The following is a 17958-nucleotide window of genomic DNA, read 5'->3' as shown; positions in this document are numbered from 1 at the left end:
GCGCTACCATGCCTAACTAACTTTTGTATATTTTTGTCGAGACGGGTTTCACCATGTTGGCCAGGCTGGTCTCAAACTCCTGAGCTCAAGTGATCCTCCCACCTCGACCTTCCAAAGTGCTGGGATTACAAGCATGAGCCACCAGCATTTTTCTTATGATATGAGTCTCTGTCAAATACAGACCAATTCTGTTTTGTGCTAAGGCTTGTCTGAAGATTCTGCAATCAACTAGAAGCCAAAGTTTGTGTCTTCAACAAAGAAGAGCTGTCCCAGTGATCCATGGAAAAGGCCTGCAGCAAGTATTTTAAAACTACTGACACATTAAAGAATAGAGAGGCTTCCAATGGCACTGCTTGGACAACTGGACAACTTTCAGACCATACCAATGAACTGAGTCAGAATTTCCATAACTTTTTTTAGTTAAGAAGCTGACTACTAACCTAAGATCCAGTGAAATGAGAATTATGTACACAGAATTGAATGAACTATAAGAAATGATTATAATAATTTGTTTGAAATATTATTTTAATGTCCATTTTCTAATATGCAAGGGAGCCAGTTGTATTCCTTGTTAGGCTATCTATAACCTTTAACAATTAAACAGACTTTGCTCCTGTAAAATGAAACATTCCTAAATCACATCTGATTCTCACTGACCCTCCCCTAACCCAGAACTAAGAAAGTCTTACCGAGTCTCCTTACAGTTCAAGGTAATATAGTTATTTGAATAGGGCTAACAAGATTCTGTTCTCCATTTGACCAGAATATAATTGTAAAAAATGATTGTGCAACAAAGGGCTTGCCTGAAAGGTGACATTTGAAAATCATGCTCATTTGATCAGGTATAACAAATCACTTTTAAGGAATTATGGTTGACTTTATGGAGCCAATACTTAACAAAATCTTCCTGAAGAAACTGGCCTGTTATCTAGCTTTACAGGGTCCAGACTTACATATGGTTGTCTGTGATCTACAGACAGTCTGTCTTCCAGGAAGTCACTTCCTGGAAGGTCCAGGACCCTTAGGAATTCACCCAAAGTTATAAGAATTACAGGTGAAATATGATCGAGAGTTTCTTAGGCTTGCCTTCCTAGCCTCAAAATACAAATAATAGAGGCCTTTAAAAGTCCAATCTGAGATTCTTTATAAAAATTTTCAGCAAAGCAAACTTAAGAAGGCCTTATGGTAAATTAATATTCTGGCTACACTATGCAAATAATCAGGCCAAGCCTAATGAGACCACCCTTGTTTTGTGACCAAAAATGTTTCAGATTATTTTAGATGAAAAGGTAGGAGATTATTTAAAAAAAAAAAAAATGGAAAAGTTAAAAAGAAAAAAAAGGTTACTGGATATTCCCAATAAAAACCTATGCATTGTTAAGAGAATACTCTTCCAGTTTGATTCTAGTCTTTTACGGTCTTTGAGCTACTTTACAACTCTGTAAGTTGTAGGTAACTGATGCTATGTGAAATTTTATATATATATACAGAAATAGGGTCTCTCTCTGTCACCCAAGATGGAGTACAGTGTTGCAATCATGGTTCACTGCAGGCTCAACCTCCCAAGCTCATGCAATCTTCCCATTTCAGCCCCCTAAGTAACTGAAACTACAGGCAGTCACCACCATATCTGGCTAATTAAAAAAAAATTTTTTTGCAGAAACATGGTTTCACTACATTGCCCAGGCTGGTCTCAAACTTTTGGGCTCAAGTGATCCTCCTGCCTCAGCCTCCCAAAGTGCTGAGATTATAGGTGTGAGCCAATACATCTGGTCCACAAAATAATGTTTATCTATAGACATGCTGGTGAGTTCTGTACAGTGGAGGTACAACTGACTCCCCTTCTCTCCAAAGAAAAATTCAATTTTGTAATAATTAATAAATTTATTTCAACACTACACATACACACAACACACATCACTGTATGCTTCTTTCACTTCTTTGAACTGGGATATATCTGCTAGATTTCCTTACTAATAATGAGTTAAATATTTAACATGTGCCTTTTTTTTTTTTTTGAGACGGAGTTTCGCTCTTGTTACCCAGGCTGGAGTGCAATGGCGCGATCTCGGCTCACCGCAACCTCCGCCTCCTGGGTTCAGGCAATTCTCCTGCCTCAGCCTCCTGAGTAGCTGGGATTACAGGCACGCGCCACCATGCCCAGCTAATTTTTTGTATTTTTAGTAGAGACGGGGTTTCACTATGTTGACCAGGATGGTCTCGATCTCTTGACCTCGTGATCCACCCGCCTCGGCCTCCCAAAGTGCTGGGATTACAGGCGTGAGCCACCGCACCCAGCCAACATGTGCCTATTTTTAAAAAATCAATAGCTTTACACATATTTCAAAATGCTATTATGCAACTATATTTCTAGAGGTAGGAGGATAAGACATTTATTTTCTTTTACAATTTGGTAGCTCTATTCTAAACGATTAAACATGTATACCTCTCTATATATGCTTGTGCCAGACCATACCAATGTTTGGAACAAGCTCCAATGATTGCCAATTTGTTTTAAACTCTATAGTAGGCCCTGGAGTCAGCATACTGTAATGTACATGGTCCTGACCTCAAGGAGCTTACCATCTGCTATTGATTAAACTGCATCTCCCCAAAATTCATGTTAAAGCTTTTACCCCCAATCTGACTATATTTCCATATAGGTTCTTCAGGAAGTAATTAAGGTTAAATGAGGTCATAGGGGTGGGGCTCTAATCCTATAGGACTGGTGACCTTGAAGATGAAGGAAGAAAGAAGGAAGAAGGAGGAAGAAGGAAGAAGGAAGGAAGGAAGAAGAAAGAAGAAGAAAAGAAGAGATAAATCCATCCCCCTATCCTCAGGCTGGTGTACCACATAAAGGCCATGTGAGAACACAGCAAGAAGGCCACTCTCTGCAAGCCAGGAAGAGAGGTTTACCAGAAACCTAGCATGCTGTCACCTTCTTGGACTCCTAGTTTGCATAATTGGGGGAAAATAAATTTTTTTTATTTAAACGTGGTATTATAGCATTCTGAGCTAATACTAATATATTACACAATGGGAGAAGGCAGATAAACAGTTCTTTATTTACAACTGATGTAAGAGCTATGAAGGAAAAGTAGAGGGTTTAATGAAAGTATGTTCTGGGAAACCCAACTTAGTCAACAATCAGCAATGTCTGGGTGAGGTCAGGAAAGCCTTTCATAAGGAAGTGAAATATAAGCTGGGACTTGAAAGATCAGTAGAAACTAGACTGGTATAGATGGAAAAAGAACTTTCCAGGCACAGAGAACATATTGTGTAAAACATGAAGACAAATATAGCAACCACATTGTATAGTCAGGTGTGATCCTAACAGTAAGAAAAAATTCATCAAAGGCCAGGTGTAGTGGCTCACATCTGTAATCCCAGCACCTTGGAAGGCCGAGGCAGGCAGATAGCTTTAGCCCAGGAGTTCAAGACCAGACAGGGCAATATGGTAAAACACCATCTCTACAAGAAGTACAAAATTTAGCTAGGTGTGGTGGCGTGCACCTGTGGTCCCAGCTACTTGGGAAACTGAGGTGTGAGTACCACCTGACCCCAGGAAGGTTGGGGCTGCAGGGAGCTGTGATCGCACCATCGTACTCCAACCTGAGTGACAGAGTGAGACTCTGTTTCAAAGAAAAAAAAAATCACCAAAGAATTTTAAATTAACATCTAATAATTAAATCCACATTTTAAAAGCTTTTCCTGACTATTGTATGATAGATAGGTAGACTGAGGATGAGCAATGCCAGATAAAAAAAGACCAATTAGGAGGTTATGGCAGTAGCAGAGGCAGGAGATTACAATGGCTGGGACTATCTGGACATACTAGTGGTAGTATAAAGAAAGAAGGCTGGGCACAGTGGCTCATGCCTGTAATCCCAGCACTTTGGGAGGCAAAGGCAGGCAGATCACCTGAGGTCAGGAGATCCAGACTGTCCTGGCCAACATGGTGAAACCCTGTCTCTACTAAAAATACAAAAAATTTGCTGGGTGTGGTGGCACACACCTGTAGTCCCAGCTACTCAGGAGGCTGAGGCAGGGGAAACTCTTGAACCTGGGAGGCAGAGGCTGCAGAGAGCCAAGATCGCACCACTGCACTCCAGCCTGGCAACAGCAAGACTCCATCTCAAAGAAAAAGAAAGAAAGAAAGAAAGAGAAATTATTTTTATTGGTCTATATAAGACCAATTTTTTAAAAACATGTCTTAAATGTTAACACAAAGCTATTACTATGGCCTTTAGAGTCCTAAATGGTTGCAAAATTTCCTGATTTTCAAAGCCCCACAAAAAAACTAAAGCCCTATATCAGTTACCACTGATACCTCAACAAAGGGTTTACTATGTGTATGCAGCAGGTGGTATCTCTTTTTAGCACATTCTCCAGAAGTACTGATCCAGGCATCAAGTTGCATCAGAATGGGAAAGTACACGACACTGTCAGTTTCATAGGGGCAAAGCTTGACACATCGCATCCCTGAGGCCTAGAACTCCTCTCTGCCCACTGTGCAGTGCCTATCACTGCAGACACCAGACATTTACTTTCATCCAGTATCTGGTATCCAAGTCCACTGCCCACATGAGTAAGCTGACAAAAGGTTAACTATCCCCAACGGCTCTAAAGACTACAAGCCAGCAATGTCAATAATATCAACACACACACATATACATATACCCCATGAATGCAACCAACAGCTACCTCTCCACTCCTATCTCAATTGACTACTCACAGCCTCTAAGAAATAAAGCAAGACATTTCATGAAATATGAGGAAAATTATCTTAATTGTAATGAGTATTAGAAAAGCTTTACTTTCAGGGTAACTGGAGACATAAGCATTATTTACATTAAGCTCCCAAATGTACGGTCTAGATACTTGTGCTGAAATTCACAAACAAAACAAACAATCGCCAGGCACAGTGGTTGATGCCTGTAATCTAAGCACTTTGGGAAGCAAAGGCAGGCAGATAGCTTGAGCTCAGGAATTCCAACCAGCCTGAGCAACATGGTGAAACTCCATCTCTACAAGAAATACAAAAATTAGCCAGGCATGGTGGCAGGCACCTGTGGTCCCAGCCGCTCATGAGGCTGAGGTGGGAAGATCTCCTGAGGCCAAGGAGAGCGAGGCTGCAGTGAGTCGAGATCACACCACTGCACTTCAGCCTGGGCTACAGAATGAGATCCTATCACAAAAAAAAAAAACAAAATAACAACAACGACAGCAAAAGAAACAATCCTATTTGAAAGGAATCGCCAAAAAGAGGCTCCCTCCATAGAGCTGGGCAAGAAAAGCCATTCAGAGCTGCTTCAATTATAAAAAAGCAAAATATAAAACTCCTCTAGCTTGGGTAAACAGATACAAGTAACTTCAAACTTCAAAATCTTCTTTCCACAGATATGTATACTTTGAACAAGGTTATCAACTCCCTTAGGTCTGATATTCAAACTTGATTTTTTAATGCATTAAAAAAATACCCAGATGGGTTTAAATATGAAATAGCTTTCTAAAAATGAAAATGATTTAGTTTCAGGAAGCTACGTCTGAAATAAATGTTATGAGCCAGGCCAAAAGAACTTTCATAATCATCTTGCCCCAACAAAGCCCTTATTGTGGCAGGCATGGATGATGTTTGCATATTGCATATTGGAATTCAACAGCTCTCTTCCCTAATCTGACCAATGTTACTATAAACGTGTGTGTGTATATACACTTATAGATACATATACATATATAAATATATACATATATATTTATGGATCTATCTCTATCTCAACATCACTCATTCCATTCACTCCTATTCTCTGCTCAAATGTTGCCTTAATGAGAAAATTAATTCCTGGACAATCCAAATTTTTTTTGTTGTTTAATTTTTTTTGTAGAGAGAGGGTCTCACTATGTTGCCCAGGCTGGTCTCAAACTCCTGACTCAAGCAATCCTCCCGCCTTGGTCTCTCAAAATGCTGGAACGACAAGTGTGAGCCACCAAACCCAGCCTGGACAATACAATTTAAAATTTAAATTTCAACCCCTACCCCTACAGAAACACACATCCTCCTATCTTGTATCTGGCTTTATTTTTCTTCAGAGCACTCAGTACCACATGACATACAATATATGTTTTTGTCTCTCTTAAGTAGAATGGAGACTCCATGAATGCAGGGACTTTGTCTGCTTTATTTACTACTGTTTGTTATCTCCAGTATCTAGCATAGTGCCTACATATAATTGGAACTAAAATAATATAGTATGATGGATGCATGGATGGACAAATTTGAGCAAATGATAAAGTGAATGGAGGCAAAAAGACAAAAATATAGTAACTTATTTTACCAAAAAATAGCTAGTAAGTGATAGTGCCAAGACTGAAACCCACATCTGCCTGACTTACAAACCCAAGCTTGAATTTTTATGTTATACTTCCACTTACCGATTTGGAGACTTTGGAGGAATTACTTGTTGGGTGGAAGAATTTGTATTTTGTATAATGCCAAGTTATCACAAAAGTCTAGACACCCATATTTGATGAGTTCCTGTCTGTTTTAATGCAACTAACATATTATGTGGAAAAGCATAGCAATTGAGAGCCTCAAAAACTAATTAACAAAAATACTCTCAAAGGACAAGAACACCAAACTAGAGGCAAACTCTAAATTTCTCTATGCACATGAAAGATATGTCAAAGGATATGGGCCTTCATAACCTGGAACGAGCACACCATAGGATTTGCTCTTGGGAGAGCCATTATGAAGTATGTTACCCAGGCTGGAGTGCAATTGTGGAGCCATTATAAAAGTATACTTAAAAAGAGGCAAACAGGGCAAATATAATGCCCCCTCCTTCTGACCAAGACTTAAAGGACAAGTATAGAAACTTTAAAAATTTCAAGATCAGGCTATGAGGACAAGAAACAATGGGGCAAATAGTAAGTCACTCATTTTATTAACATCAGTTTCTCCACACAACAAATTTTGTAGTAATTAAACGTATTCAAATATCTGTTTTGTGGTTCTTACCTTTCTGTTTTCTTTACTACAAATGCTAAGCAATACTTTGCCTCCAATTGCATACTCCCTGCAAAGACTTGCCCAGCTCCATGTACAAGAGGTACCATGGAACTTCAATTGTTTGGGGAGATGACTAAGCATAGAGATCAGGTAGCCAATCCCTTCATTTCACAAGTATGGCAATTCAGGTCCAGAAGCAGGAGTTCCTGTTTTAAAGCCACACATAATTTTTTAGCGGCAAAGCCTATATTAGTACCCATGTTTCCTTGTTTTCTTCCAAAACAAAACTTTTTTCTACTCCTCCAATATTAGAGATAAGAAAGGATATTGTTAATATTAAAGAACTGAAGAACTTCTGACTTACTTAAGCTCTTCCAAAGAGAAGAATTTATCTAACTGAACTTATAGGCTCAGAATTTAGATCACTCTGCCCAGCACAGAGTGGAATTTTTGTTTTTTGTTTTTTTGATGGAGTCTCGCTCTGTTGCCTAGGCTGGAGTGCAGTGGCACCATCTTGGCTCACCGCAACCTCCACCTCCTGGATTCAAGCAATTCTCCTATCTCAGCCTCCCAAGTAGCTGGGATTACAGGCACACACCACAACACCCAGCTGACTTTTCTTATTTTTAGTACAGATGGGGTTTCAATATATTGGTCAGGCTAGTCTCAGCTAGTCTCAAACTCCTGACCTCAGGTGATCCATCTGCCTCAGCCTCCCAAAGTGCTGGGATTACAGGTGTGAGTCACCGTGCCCAGCCCAGAGTAGGTATTAATGTGTATTTACTGAGTGATCAATTGTTTAAATGTGAGTTACTTTATCAAAAAGAGGAGGGAAAACCTATTTCTGATGCTTATTAATTAAACATTTTTAAGGCAGTTAGAGTTTCATACATTTAAAAACTGCATATAATGTGTATGTAAAGTATACTTAATAAATAAATATGAATACTGTTGTGACCTCCTCCTTAATTACGTCTTTTTTTGTTAAGGAAAAATTTAAAAGCCATTGTTTTATCATCGCTCTATTTCCTTACTGTTCTCCAGATGTAACTTTACTAGTAAATCATGGTAAATATGAGTATGTTGTAGTGCAGGTTCTTGGGCCCCAACACAGAGATTTTAATGCATTAAGTTCAGGCTCCACACTTTAACAAGCATTCCAGGTAATTCTGATTAGCCAAATTTCTAATACTGCCCCAATAGAATTCCTAGAGGAAACGCAGTTCAAGAAAATATAAGAAATTAAAATCCAGGGACAAAGACTGTTTATTAATCTCCCCTAACCATGAAGCCAGAAAAAAACCAAACAGGTTGGGGACCTATTCTATTCAACGTAGTCTCCAAACTTAGCTGCCCTTGCCTCAACTTATCAGAAAAGCTGGTCTCCTCCTCATACCATGTTATGGGATAGATGTAAATCCAAAGGGTTTCCATTTTAATATTCTTGCCTTCTTAGCTTGAGTCTACTAAAACTCAATAAATCCCAAAGCACAAGTATAAGACTGTGATGAATATTTAAGTTGTAACTTTCCCAAAATGCTATGTTAGACAGGGAACGGGTTTGGAGGTTGGGAGGAATGGGGACAGGGGAATATCTGACCTACTGGGAGAAATCAGCTGGCCTGCTGGCTTCCCTAGCTCAGACAGGAGCACACAGAAAGAAATATTCCTAAGCGGGACTCCTCCACGTGATAGTGGGAAATGTTCCCAAGAGGGGTTCCTAAGCAGGAGATCATGGTCATAATGGCAATAAATATCTACTTACAAGCTGCCTCTTCTTGGAAGGCTCAACTCCTTCTGAAAAATAAAACATATGCAAGTTAGAAATAAGAACCCATCTGAGTCCTGTTGTTCTACCTAAATTTCTTAGGAAATCCACAGCATTATCTTAATAATGGAAAAGGCCTTTTATTTCTAAATAAAAACTTTCTTTGTCTCTTAAATTTTTGTGAAATAAATAGGACTCAGGAAACTATTAACTCTATTCTTCCTTCCTAAAACAAATGTCCCATGGAATATGTGCAACATTTTTCCCACTAGATGGAACCATCTCCCCAGTGTAGATTACAGGCACTCTAGGCCAGCCGTTAACTGCTGCTAAATTGTAAAGGACATAGTGACAAGCATACAGAAGGAATGAAATGGGATTAGGGGCAGTGGGTGATAATTAGAAAATATTTTAGACAAATAAAGTAGTATAGGAAATAATATAACAAAGAGATGACTCCGCACACCACTGGCATAAAAAATAACCTTTACAATAACAGTTGGGGCCCCTGTGACTTGTTTTCCAAGTGTATCAAGTCCCACCACCCACTAGTCCTAAATTAACATTCTTAATTTGTTTTTTATATTTTCCATATGTGTTTCTTGATTCATAAAAAATTAGTATTGTTGCCAGGCGTGGTGGCTCACGCCTGTAATCCCAGCACTTTGGGAGGCCGAGGCAGGTGGATAATGAGGTCAAGAGATCGAGACCATCATGTTCAACATGGTGAAACCCCATCTCTACTAAAAATACAAAAATTAGCTGGGCATGGTGGCACACACCCCTAGTCCCAGCTACTCAGGAGGCTGAGGCAGGAGAATTGCTTGAACCCAGGAGGCGGAGGTTGTGGTGAGCCAAGATCGCACAATTGCACTCCAGCCTGGGTAACAAGAGCAAATGTTTTAAAATTGTGTATACATGGTATTATATTATATGTATTCCTCTGCTGACATCAGCCAACATTATGAAAACTGGGAGATTCACCCAAGTGGATATATTTCACTTCAGTTCATTAATCTTTAGATAGTGATCCAGTCTATGAATATATCAATATTTATCTATTCTCTAGTAAATGGAAATTTAATTTTCTTTCCATCTTTTTTTTCTCCATTAAAACAATATTCCTGTAAATATTCTTGTAGTTGTTTCCTAGTAGTGCGCATGTAGAAAAAGCTTCTTGGATGTTGAACTACTGAGTCATAAAGTATTGGATATTCCAAATTGCTCTCCAAAATGACTGTACCAATTCACTCTCCCCCTCCAACACTTAAAAAAAAAATTTATAGAGACAGCATCTCACTATGTTGCAAAGGCTGGTCTCAAATTCCTGGGCTCAAGCAATCCTCCAGCCTCAGCCTCCTAAAGTGCTAGGATTATAGGCATTAGCCAGGGCACCCAGTCCACCTCCAATACTTTGTGCTGTTCTTCCCAAACCTGTCTATTAAATTCCAAACACTCATAACCGACTGTCTGTTCAACATCTCAAAACCGGCATGTCCAAAACTGAACTAAACTGTCCTTTCCACCAAAACTTATCTACTCACAGCCTTTCTTCATCTCAAGATGATCGCTACTCATGCTGTTGAGACCAAAGCTCTGGACAGCTAGACTCCTTTTTGTATAGCCCATATTCCCATCCATCAGGAATACTTAATGGCTCTAAATTTAAAATCCATCCAGAATCCAACCATTTTTCACTATCTCCACAGACATGCTTCTGAACTCAATCTTTTTCTCCCTTTTTTTTTCTGAGACAGGGTCTTGCTCTATCATCCAGCCTGGAGTGCAGTGGTGCGAACTCGGATCACTGCAACCTAAGCCTCTTGGGCTCAATTGATCCTTCTACCTCTACCTCCCAAGTAGCTGGGACTACAGGCACACATCACCATGCCTGGCTAGTTTTTGTATTGTTTGTAGAGATGAGCTTTCACCATGTTGGCCAGGCTGGTCAACTCAGACTCCTAGGCTGAAGCTATCCACCCCCCTCAGCCACCCAAAGTGCTGGGATTACAGACGTGAGCCACCCCACCCGGTTCCAATTCCTTAAACAAAAACTCTGGTCATGTTTCAGAAATTGAAATGCCTGGAGGGTTTTATTAAAGTAATATTTCAGGCCAGGTGTAGTGCTCATGCCTATAATCCCAGCACTTTTGGAGGCCAAAGCAGGCAGATCACCTGAGGTCAGTAGTTTGAGACCAGCCTGGCCAACATGGTAAAACTCTGTCTCTACCAAAAACACAAAAATTAACCAGGTATGGTGGCACACACCTGTAACTCCAGCTACTTGGGAGGCTGAGGCAGAAGAATCACTTGAACCCAGGAGGCAGAGGTGCAGTCAGCCAAGATCACACCACTGCACTTCACACTGGGCAACAGAGCGAGACTCCGTCTCAAAAAAAATTAAATAAATAAAGTAATAGTATATAAAATTATTCCCAACAAGGATGGGGACAGCAACAAAATACATTAAGTATATTAAAATTCTGCAGCAAAATGTATAATAGTCACAATAAATGTGATAAAATCTCCAGAGTCTCAGTTCAATTCTGCCACAAGAAGAGTTCAGGTTAGACTGCTTAAAGGAGTTTTTTTTGTGTTGTTTTTTCTTTTTAAACCTGTTGGGTTTTGAGATTGCAATTTAAGTAACCATGGTCTCTTCCCTGGCCTCCCAGCAGTCTCCTAACTGGTATCCCATTCCTGCTTCTACCCTTGGCCCGCTACAGTCTATTCTCAACATTATAATAGATGTATTCTTTTGTTGACATCAGCTAATTTTTTTGTAATTTTAGTAGAGATAGGGTTTTGCCTTGTTGGCCAGTCTGGTCTTGAACTCTTGACCTCAAGTGATCCTCCTGCCTTGGCCTCCCAAAGTGCTGGGATTACAGATGTGAAATATCATGCCCAGCCAGTTTACTTTTCACAATAAGTTTAATATGCCTTATTTTTGTAAAAGTCATTTATTTTGTAAAATTATTTTTGCTAAATTCAGTATCTGATTACAATTTTTTGAGTGTTTTTCTAGGTAAATTTACAAACACTCAACTGTACAAATCTTAAGTTACTTAATCTTAAGTATGCCAATTGATAAGTCTGATAAGTACATATACTCAGATAACCCAAATCTCTATCAAAATATAGAACATGTCCATCAATCCAGAAAGTTCTACCATGTCCTTTCTTGGTAAATCCAACAAACCACTATCTTCCTGCCCCAAGCAAATAGTATTCTCATTATGTCGCCACAGATTACTTTTACTTCCTCAAAACTTAGTATGAATGGAACGATACAAATATAAAACTTTTTACACAGGCTTCTTCAATTCAGCATAGTATTTGTGAGATTAATCCATGTTGTTGCAGGTAACAATAGCAATATGAATATACCCCACTTAATTTATTCTTTCTCCATTTCCATTTTTCAGCTATTAACATTCCTATAACCATCTTTTGACAAGCTATGTTTCATTTGTCTTCCGTAAATCCCTAAAAGTGTAGAATTACTCGGATACAGGGTAGATACATAATAAGAAGCTACCAGACCTTTTTCTAAAGTGATTATACCATGTTACACTCCCATTAACAATGTATGAGGGTTTCTACTGCTTCACGTTCTAGCTAATACATGTTACGCTCACATTAATAAGAAAGTTCCAACTGTTCTACATTCATGCCAATATATGATATCAGTTTTTTATATTTTAGCCATTTAGGTGTATAGAGGTATCTCATTGTGGCTTTAATCATTTTCCTGATGACTGATGATGTTAAATATCTTTTCATGTGCTTATTAGCCATCAGTATATACTCCTTTGTGAAGTATCTTAAAATTTTTTTACCTTTTTAAGAATTGGGCTATCTTCTTACTATTGAATTGTAAGAGTTCTTCATAATCTTCTAAATACAAGTCCTTTGTCAAATATGTTTTGTAAATATGTTCTTCTACTCTGTGGCTTGCCTACTGAAGTTATTAGTGGTACCTTTTTTTTTTTTTTTTTTTTTTTTTTTTTTTTTTGAGATGGAGTCTCGCTCTGTCGCCCAGGCTGGAGTGCAATGGTATGATCTCGGCCCACTGCAACCTCCACCTCCTGGGTTCAAGCGATTCTCCTGCCTCAGCCTCTTGAGTAGTTGGGATTCCAGGTGCACACCACCATGCCCAGCTAATTTTTGTATTTTTAATACAGACAGGGTTTCACCATATTGGTCAGGCTGGTCTCGAACTCCTGACCTCAGGTGATCCACCTGCCTCAGCCTCCCAAAGTGCTGGGATTACAGGTGTGAGCCACCACGCCTGGCCAGTGGTACCTTTTGATGAGTGAAAATTTTACATTTTGATGAAGGTCCACCTGCTGATTTCTTTTTAATGGTTAATACCTTCATTATCTTGTCTAAGAAACACTTTACCCACCCCAAGGAAACAATCATATTTTCATATATTTCCTTTCTAGAAGTTTTATGGTTTTAGCTTTTGGGTTTAGGCCTATGATCTGATCCATTTCACATTAATTTTGAGGTAACATGTGAGATGAAATTAAGCTTCATTTTTTTTTATATGGATATCCACTTGTTTCAATACCATTTACTGAAAACAAATCTGTTAGGAACAGATTTTTTGAAATATTTCTGGGATCTCTATTGCATCGAGTTGATCTATTTTTTCTGCCGCACCCAAGCACCACACTGTCATGATTATGTATCTTTATAAGTCGGATTGTACAGTCCTTTAACTTTGTTATTTTCCAACATTGCTCTAAATATTCTAGATTCTTACATTTCAATTTGAATTTTTAAATCTGATTACTAATTTTTACCCAAAAAAAAAAGCCTGCTGGGATCATAGATCAATTTGGAAAGAAGTGATATCTCAAAATATCAAGTCTTACAGTGCATGAACATAGTATTTCTCCATTTACCCAGTTCTTTAATTACTCTAAGCAATGTTTTATCATTTTTAACAAAAACACCTTGTATTCCTTTTATTAAGCTTATCCCCAAGTAGATTTTTAAAGCTATTATAAGTAAAAACTTTTATTTCATTTTACAATTGCTTGCATATATATAGAAATGTAATTAATTTATACACTGACCATGTATCCTCCACTTTGGCAAATTCATTATTAATCATAACCATTTTGTACATTCCTTAAGATTTTTCTATATGAACTATATCTTCTATCAATAGAGCTTTACTTCTTTCTATTTTCTAGAATTTTCTATAAGATGTTAAAAAGAAGTGGTAGACATCCTTGCCTTGTTTCTCAACATCCGTGCCTTGTTTCTCATCTGATCTTAACAGAAAAGCATTTAACATTTTGAATATTTAATATTATATTAGTAATAGGTTTTTCATAGATAACTTTTATCAGGTTGATCAAGTTCTCTTCTATTCCTAATTTGTTCATAGTCTTTATCACAAATGGATATAGATTATGCCAAATACTTTCTCGGCATCTACTGAAATGCTCACATAGTTTTTCTCTTCTGTTAATGTGGCAAATTACAGTGATTGATTTTCTAAGATTAAACTAATTTTGTATTTCTGAGTTAAACTCAACTTTTTTTTTTTTTTTGAGATGGAGTCTTGCTCCGTCACCCAGGCTAGAGTGCAGAGGCACAATCTCCGCTCACTGCAACCTCTGATCCCAGGTTCAAGTGATTCTCCTGCCTTGCCTACCAAGTAGTTGGGATTACAGGCGTGTGCCACCATTCCTGGCTAATTTTTGTATTTTTTAGTAGAGACAGGGTTTCATCATGTTAGCCAGGCTGGTCTTGAACTCCTGACCTCAGGTGATCCACCCACCTTGGCCTCTCAAAGTGCTGGGATTACAGGTGTGAGCCATCATGCCTGGGCTAACTCCATCAAATACATTGCTAGATTCTATTTGCTAGTATCTTATTAATAACTTTTGTACCTATTTTCATAAGGGGTAATAATCTCTAATTTTCTTATAATGTCTTTGTCATATTCTTGTATCACAATTATGCCGGTCTCCTAAAACTGGCTGGGACCTGTTCTTTACTTCTCTATTTTCTGAAAGAATTTGTGTAAGATGGGTGCTATTTCTTCCTTAAATATTAATAGTTTTCACTAATAAAAGTATCTAGGCCTAGAAACTTTTATTTAGGATATTTGCCTGTATGTTAATAAGTAAAATGGGCCAATATACCTTCTCTTCTCAAATTGTTCTTGTCCAGTTTTGACATCATATTATTCTCATTGCTAAGGTTTCAATGTTTGTGTCCCGTCCAAAATTCACGTTGGACTTTAAATTCCAGTGTGATAGTATTAAGAGGTGGGGCCTGTGGAAGATGATTAGGTCATGAGGCCTCCTCTCTTGCCAATGGGATTAAAGACTGCATAAGGCTTTAAGCCAAGGCATGGTGCTGTGTACCTGTAGTCCCAGCTACTCAAGAGACTGAGGCAGGAGAATCGCTTACGCCTAGGAGTCTGAGGCCAGCTTGGCCAACAGAGCAAGACTCCATCTCAAAAAAAAAAAAAAAAAAAAAAAGTATTTTTTTAAAAGAGGCTTCGCACAGCTTTCAGCCCTTTTTGCCTTTCCATTCTCCGCCATGAGAGGAAACAGCAACAAGGGGCTCACCAGACAAATGCCAGCACCTTGATCCTGGACTTCTCAGTCTCCAGAACTGTGAGAAAATAAATGTCTGTTCTTTATAAATTACCCAATCTGTGGTATTTTTTCATGCAGCATGAACAGACGAAGACATTCATAAAATGTACTAAGGTAATATATCCTCTTTTTCTACTTTCTGAAACAATCTATATAAAACTGGAAATATTTATTCTTTGAATCTATGTGACAGTTCTGAATTCTTGAATAGTTTAAATGGGTAACATGGTAGACTATAGTTTTGACTAACAATAATAAAATTTCATAAAATGCATGTATTTCACTCTCTGTATCTCTTAAGGGGCACAGAAATGCATCTGTGGAAATTCATCTCTTCTGCCTTCCTTACACCTATACAAAAGCCTTCATTTGATGTCCAGGACTCCAGATCAGTACATTCTGTACCAACTAAGGCACAGTGGAATGAGAAGTGGCCTCCAACCACATAAAGGTAGTCCAAGGAGCAATGATTTCCCAATCCTCCTTTTCCCAAGGAATATTCACAGCAGGTTGGGGAGAAAAGCCACACAATCAGGAAGCTTGGCTGAGGTAAGAGCACTCCCATTTAGACAGATAACCATAAATTATTTTACTCATAACCTTCTAGCAACTAGGCTAGTAATATCTGACAATACATTACAATATCAGGTGAAGCCCATTCCATTCAGCCTTCTCTGATCTACTAGTTATCTCTTGATTCTTCATGTTCTTAATGATCTTCCTGATTTCTCAACACATTCAAATCTATTCCAGCTTGAGAAAAGGAAATAAATTCCCTTAATAACTACACATCCCTCTTCAACATTGCCTTATCAATTTTAATTCCCTTCAAAACCACACTTCTTGAATGAGTTATTTACATCCAATGTCTCTAATTTCTCACTTCCTACTCAATCTTCAACATTCTAAAAATATCCCCAGACCTTACCACCCCATTTAAACCATTCCTGCCACATTGCCAGTAGTGTATGTATAATGAAGTTTCACTGCATTTTTAGTCCACCCACCTTTCTTGGCTCCACTGCTCAGCAGCACCTGATAGTGCCATTTATTTTTCTGTCCTGGAAGACTTTTCTTGCCATGAAGCCACAATCTCTTGTTTTTCCTCTTATCTCTGCCAAACACCATTTAAACATCTTTCCAAGCTCATCCTTCATCACCTTAGACCCTTAAATGTCAACTGTCCTTAAAGTTCTGATTGTATACTCTCCTTTCTCTATATATTTTACAGATGAATCTCAAACTTGTATCTCTATCCCATATCTTTTTGCTGACCTCTATAGTTGTACATACAACTACCCTGTCCTTAATACATCTAAAACTCAACTTACCTTTCTACTCAGTCTCTCTCCTCTTCTGTTTTCTATTTTGATGATGGTACTACCAAACCCAGGGTCATTCTTAATTTTTCACTTTCTCTCACTCTCCACATCCATTATTCATCTAGCTCTGCCAATTCTACTTCCAAAATACCTATCTTTAATCTGTCAATTCACTTCTACTTCCCCTGGCACAAGCCACCATCATCCTATGACATCCTCCTAATTGGTCTCCCTTTCATTCAGTTTTGACACCCTTGATTAATGTTGTAACAGTGTAAATATCATATGTAGTACCCGTTTTCTAAGTGATAACCCATGTGGGTTTAATAAAATAAATACTGAAGTCAAAAATAACTTTTTTAAATGGGTCCTTTCTCGCTTATAATTCTGCAATGGATAAAGTCTAAAATCCTTCCTGTAGTCTACAGGGCACTACCTGGCTCCCACTGCCTCTCTCCTCAGCATCATCTGCACAATTCTGAGTTTTGGACTCAGACCTGCCATGCTTTCTCTTACCTTCAGGTCTTCACACTTATGTTCTCTTGGCCTGGATTACTTTTCCTTATCTCTTTTTATATATTCCTGGGCTTAAATTTAAACTTCATTTCCTCTGGGAAGTTTTTCTACACAGTTTCCCTAGCCTCCTTCCATATATTACCCAAATATTACTTGAATTATTTAATCAAACCTACTTTACTCATTGTTATAATTATTGGCTAAATTATCTGTTTTCTTTGACTGTTAGCTCCAGGGGAGTAGGAATTAGTCTTGCTCACAAGGATACTCCTGGCACCCAGTAGAATACCTAGCCTAGTAGACACCAAATGAATAACGGATGAAAAAACCTATGAATCAATCAACTTAGTAAATGGTTCATACTATTATTGTTATTATCATTATAAGGCACACAATAGGGTCCTGTCTACCAGTTTGGAGTTGCATTGATGAAAACTATCAATTGCAATAATTTCAGCAAGAAGCTTTACTAGGGGAAGAATATGCTGTATTATCACATATTATTTACTGACAATCTCCTGGCTGGCAGTTACTCCATGGAGAGTCAGAATGCTTTAAGAAGAGAAAAATATTACCCAGAAGAAAATCTATGCTAATACCATTTACTAACTAGTCTTAAAAGGACCATTATTTCCAAATACAAAATCCTTTTCAGCTCTGGCAGCAAATAAATCTGCTGGAAAAAATTATGCCTTTCCCATGTAGCAAATTCACCTT

General features: G+C 38.3%; 1 protein-coding gene across 5 annotated transcripts in view; it reads right to left on the bottom strand.

Annotated features, from left to right (window-relative positions):
• The window catches only part of MAST2 (microtubule associated serine/threonine kinase 2), a 232577-nt gene that overhangs the window by 118204 nt on the left and 96415 nt on the right, over positions 1-17958 (bottom strand). For all 5 annotated transcript variants that reach the window (XM_012434554.3, XM_012434548.2, XM_012434549.2 and 2 more), the window contains one exon: positions 8775-8806. In XM_012434554.3, coding sequence (XP_012289977.2) covers positions 8775-8806 — 32 coding nt within the window. The remainder of the gene's footprint in view (positions 1-8774; positions 8807-17958) is intronic.

The sequence above is a fragment of the Aotus nancymaae genome, unplaced genomic scaffold (assembly GCF_030222135.1).
Source record: "Aotus nancymaae isolate 86718 unplaced genomic scaffold, 86718_ANA_hifiasm-v0.15.2.pri h1tg000007l, whole genome shotgun sequence".
Lineage (NCBI taxonomy): Eukaryota > Metazoa > Chordata > Mammalia > Primates > Aotidae > Aotus > Aotus nancymaae.
This window is presented reverse-complemented; position numbering and strand designations above follow the sequence as displayed.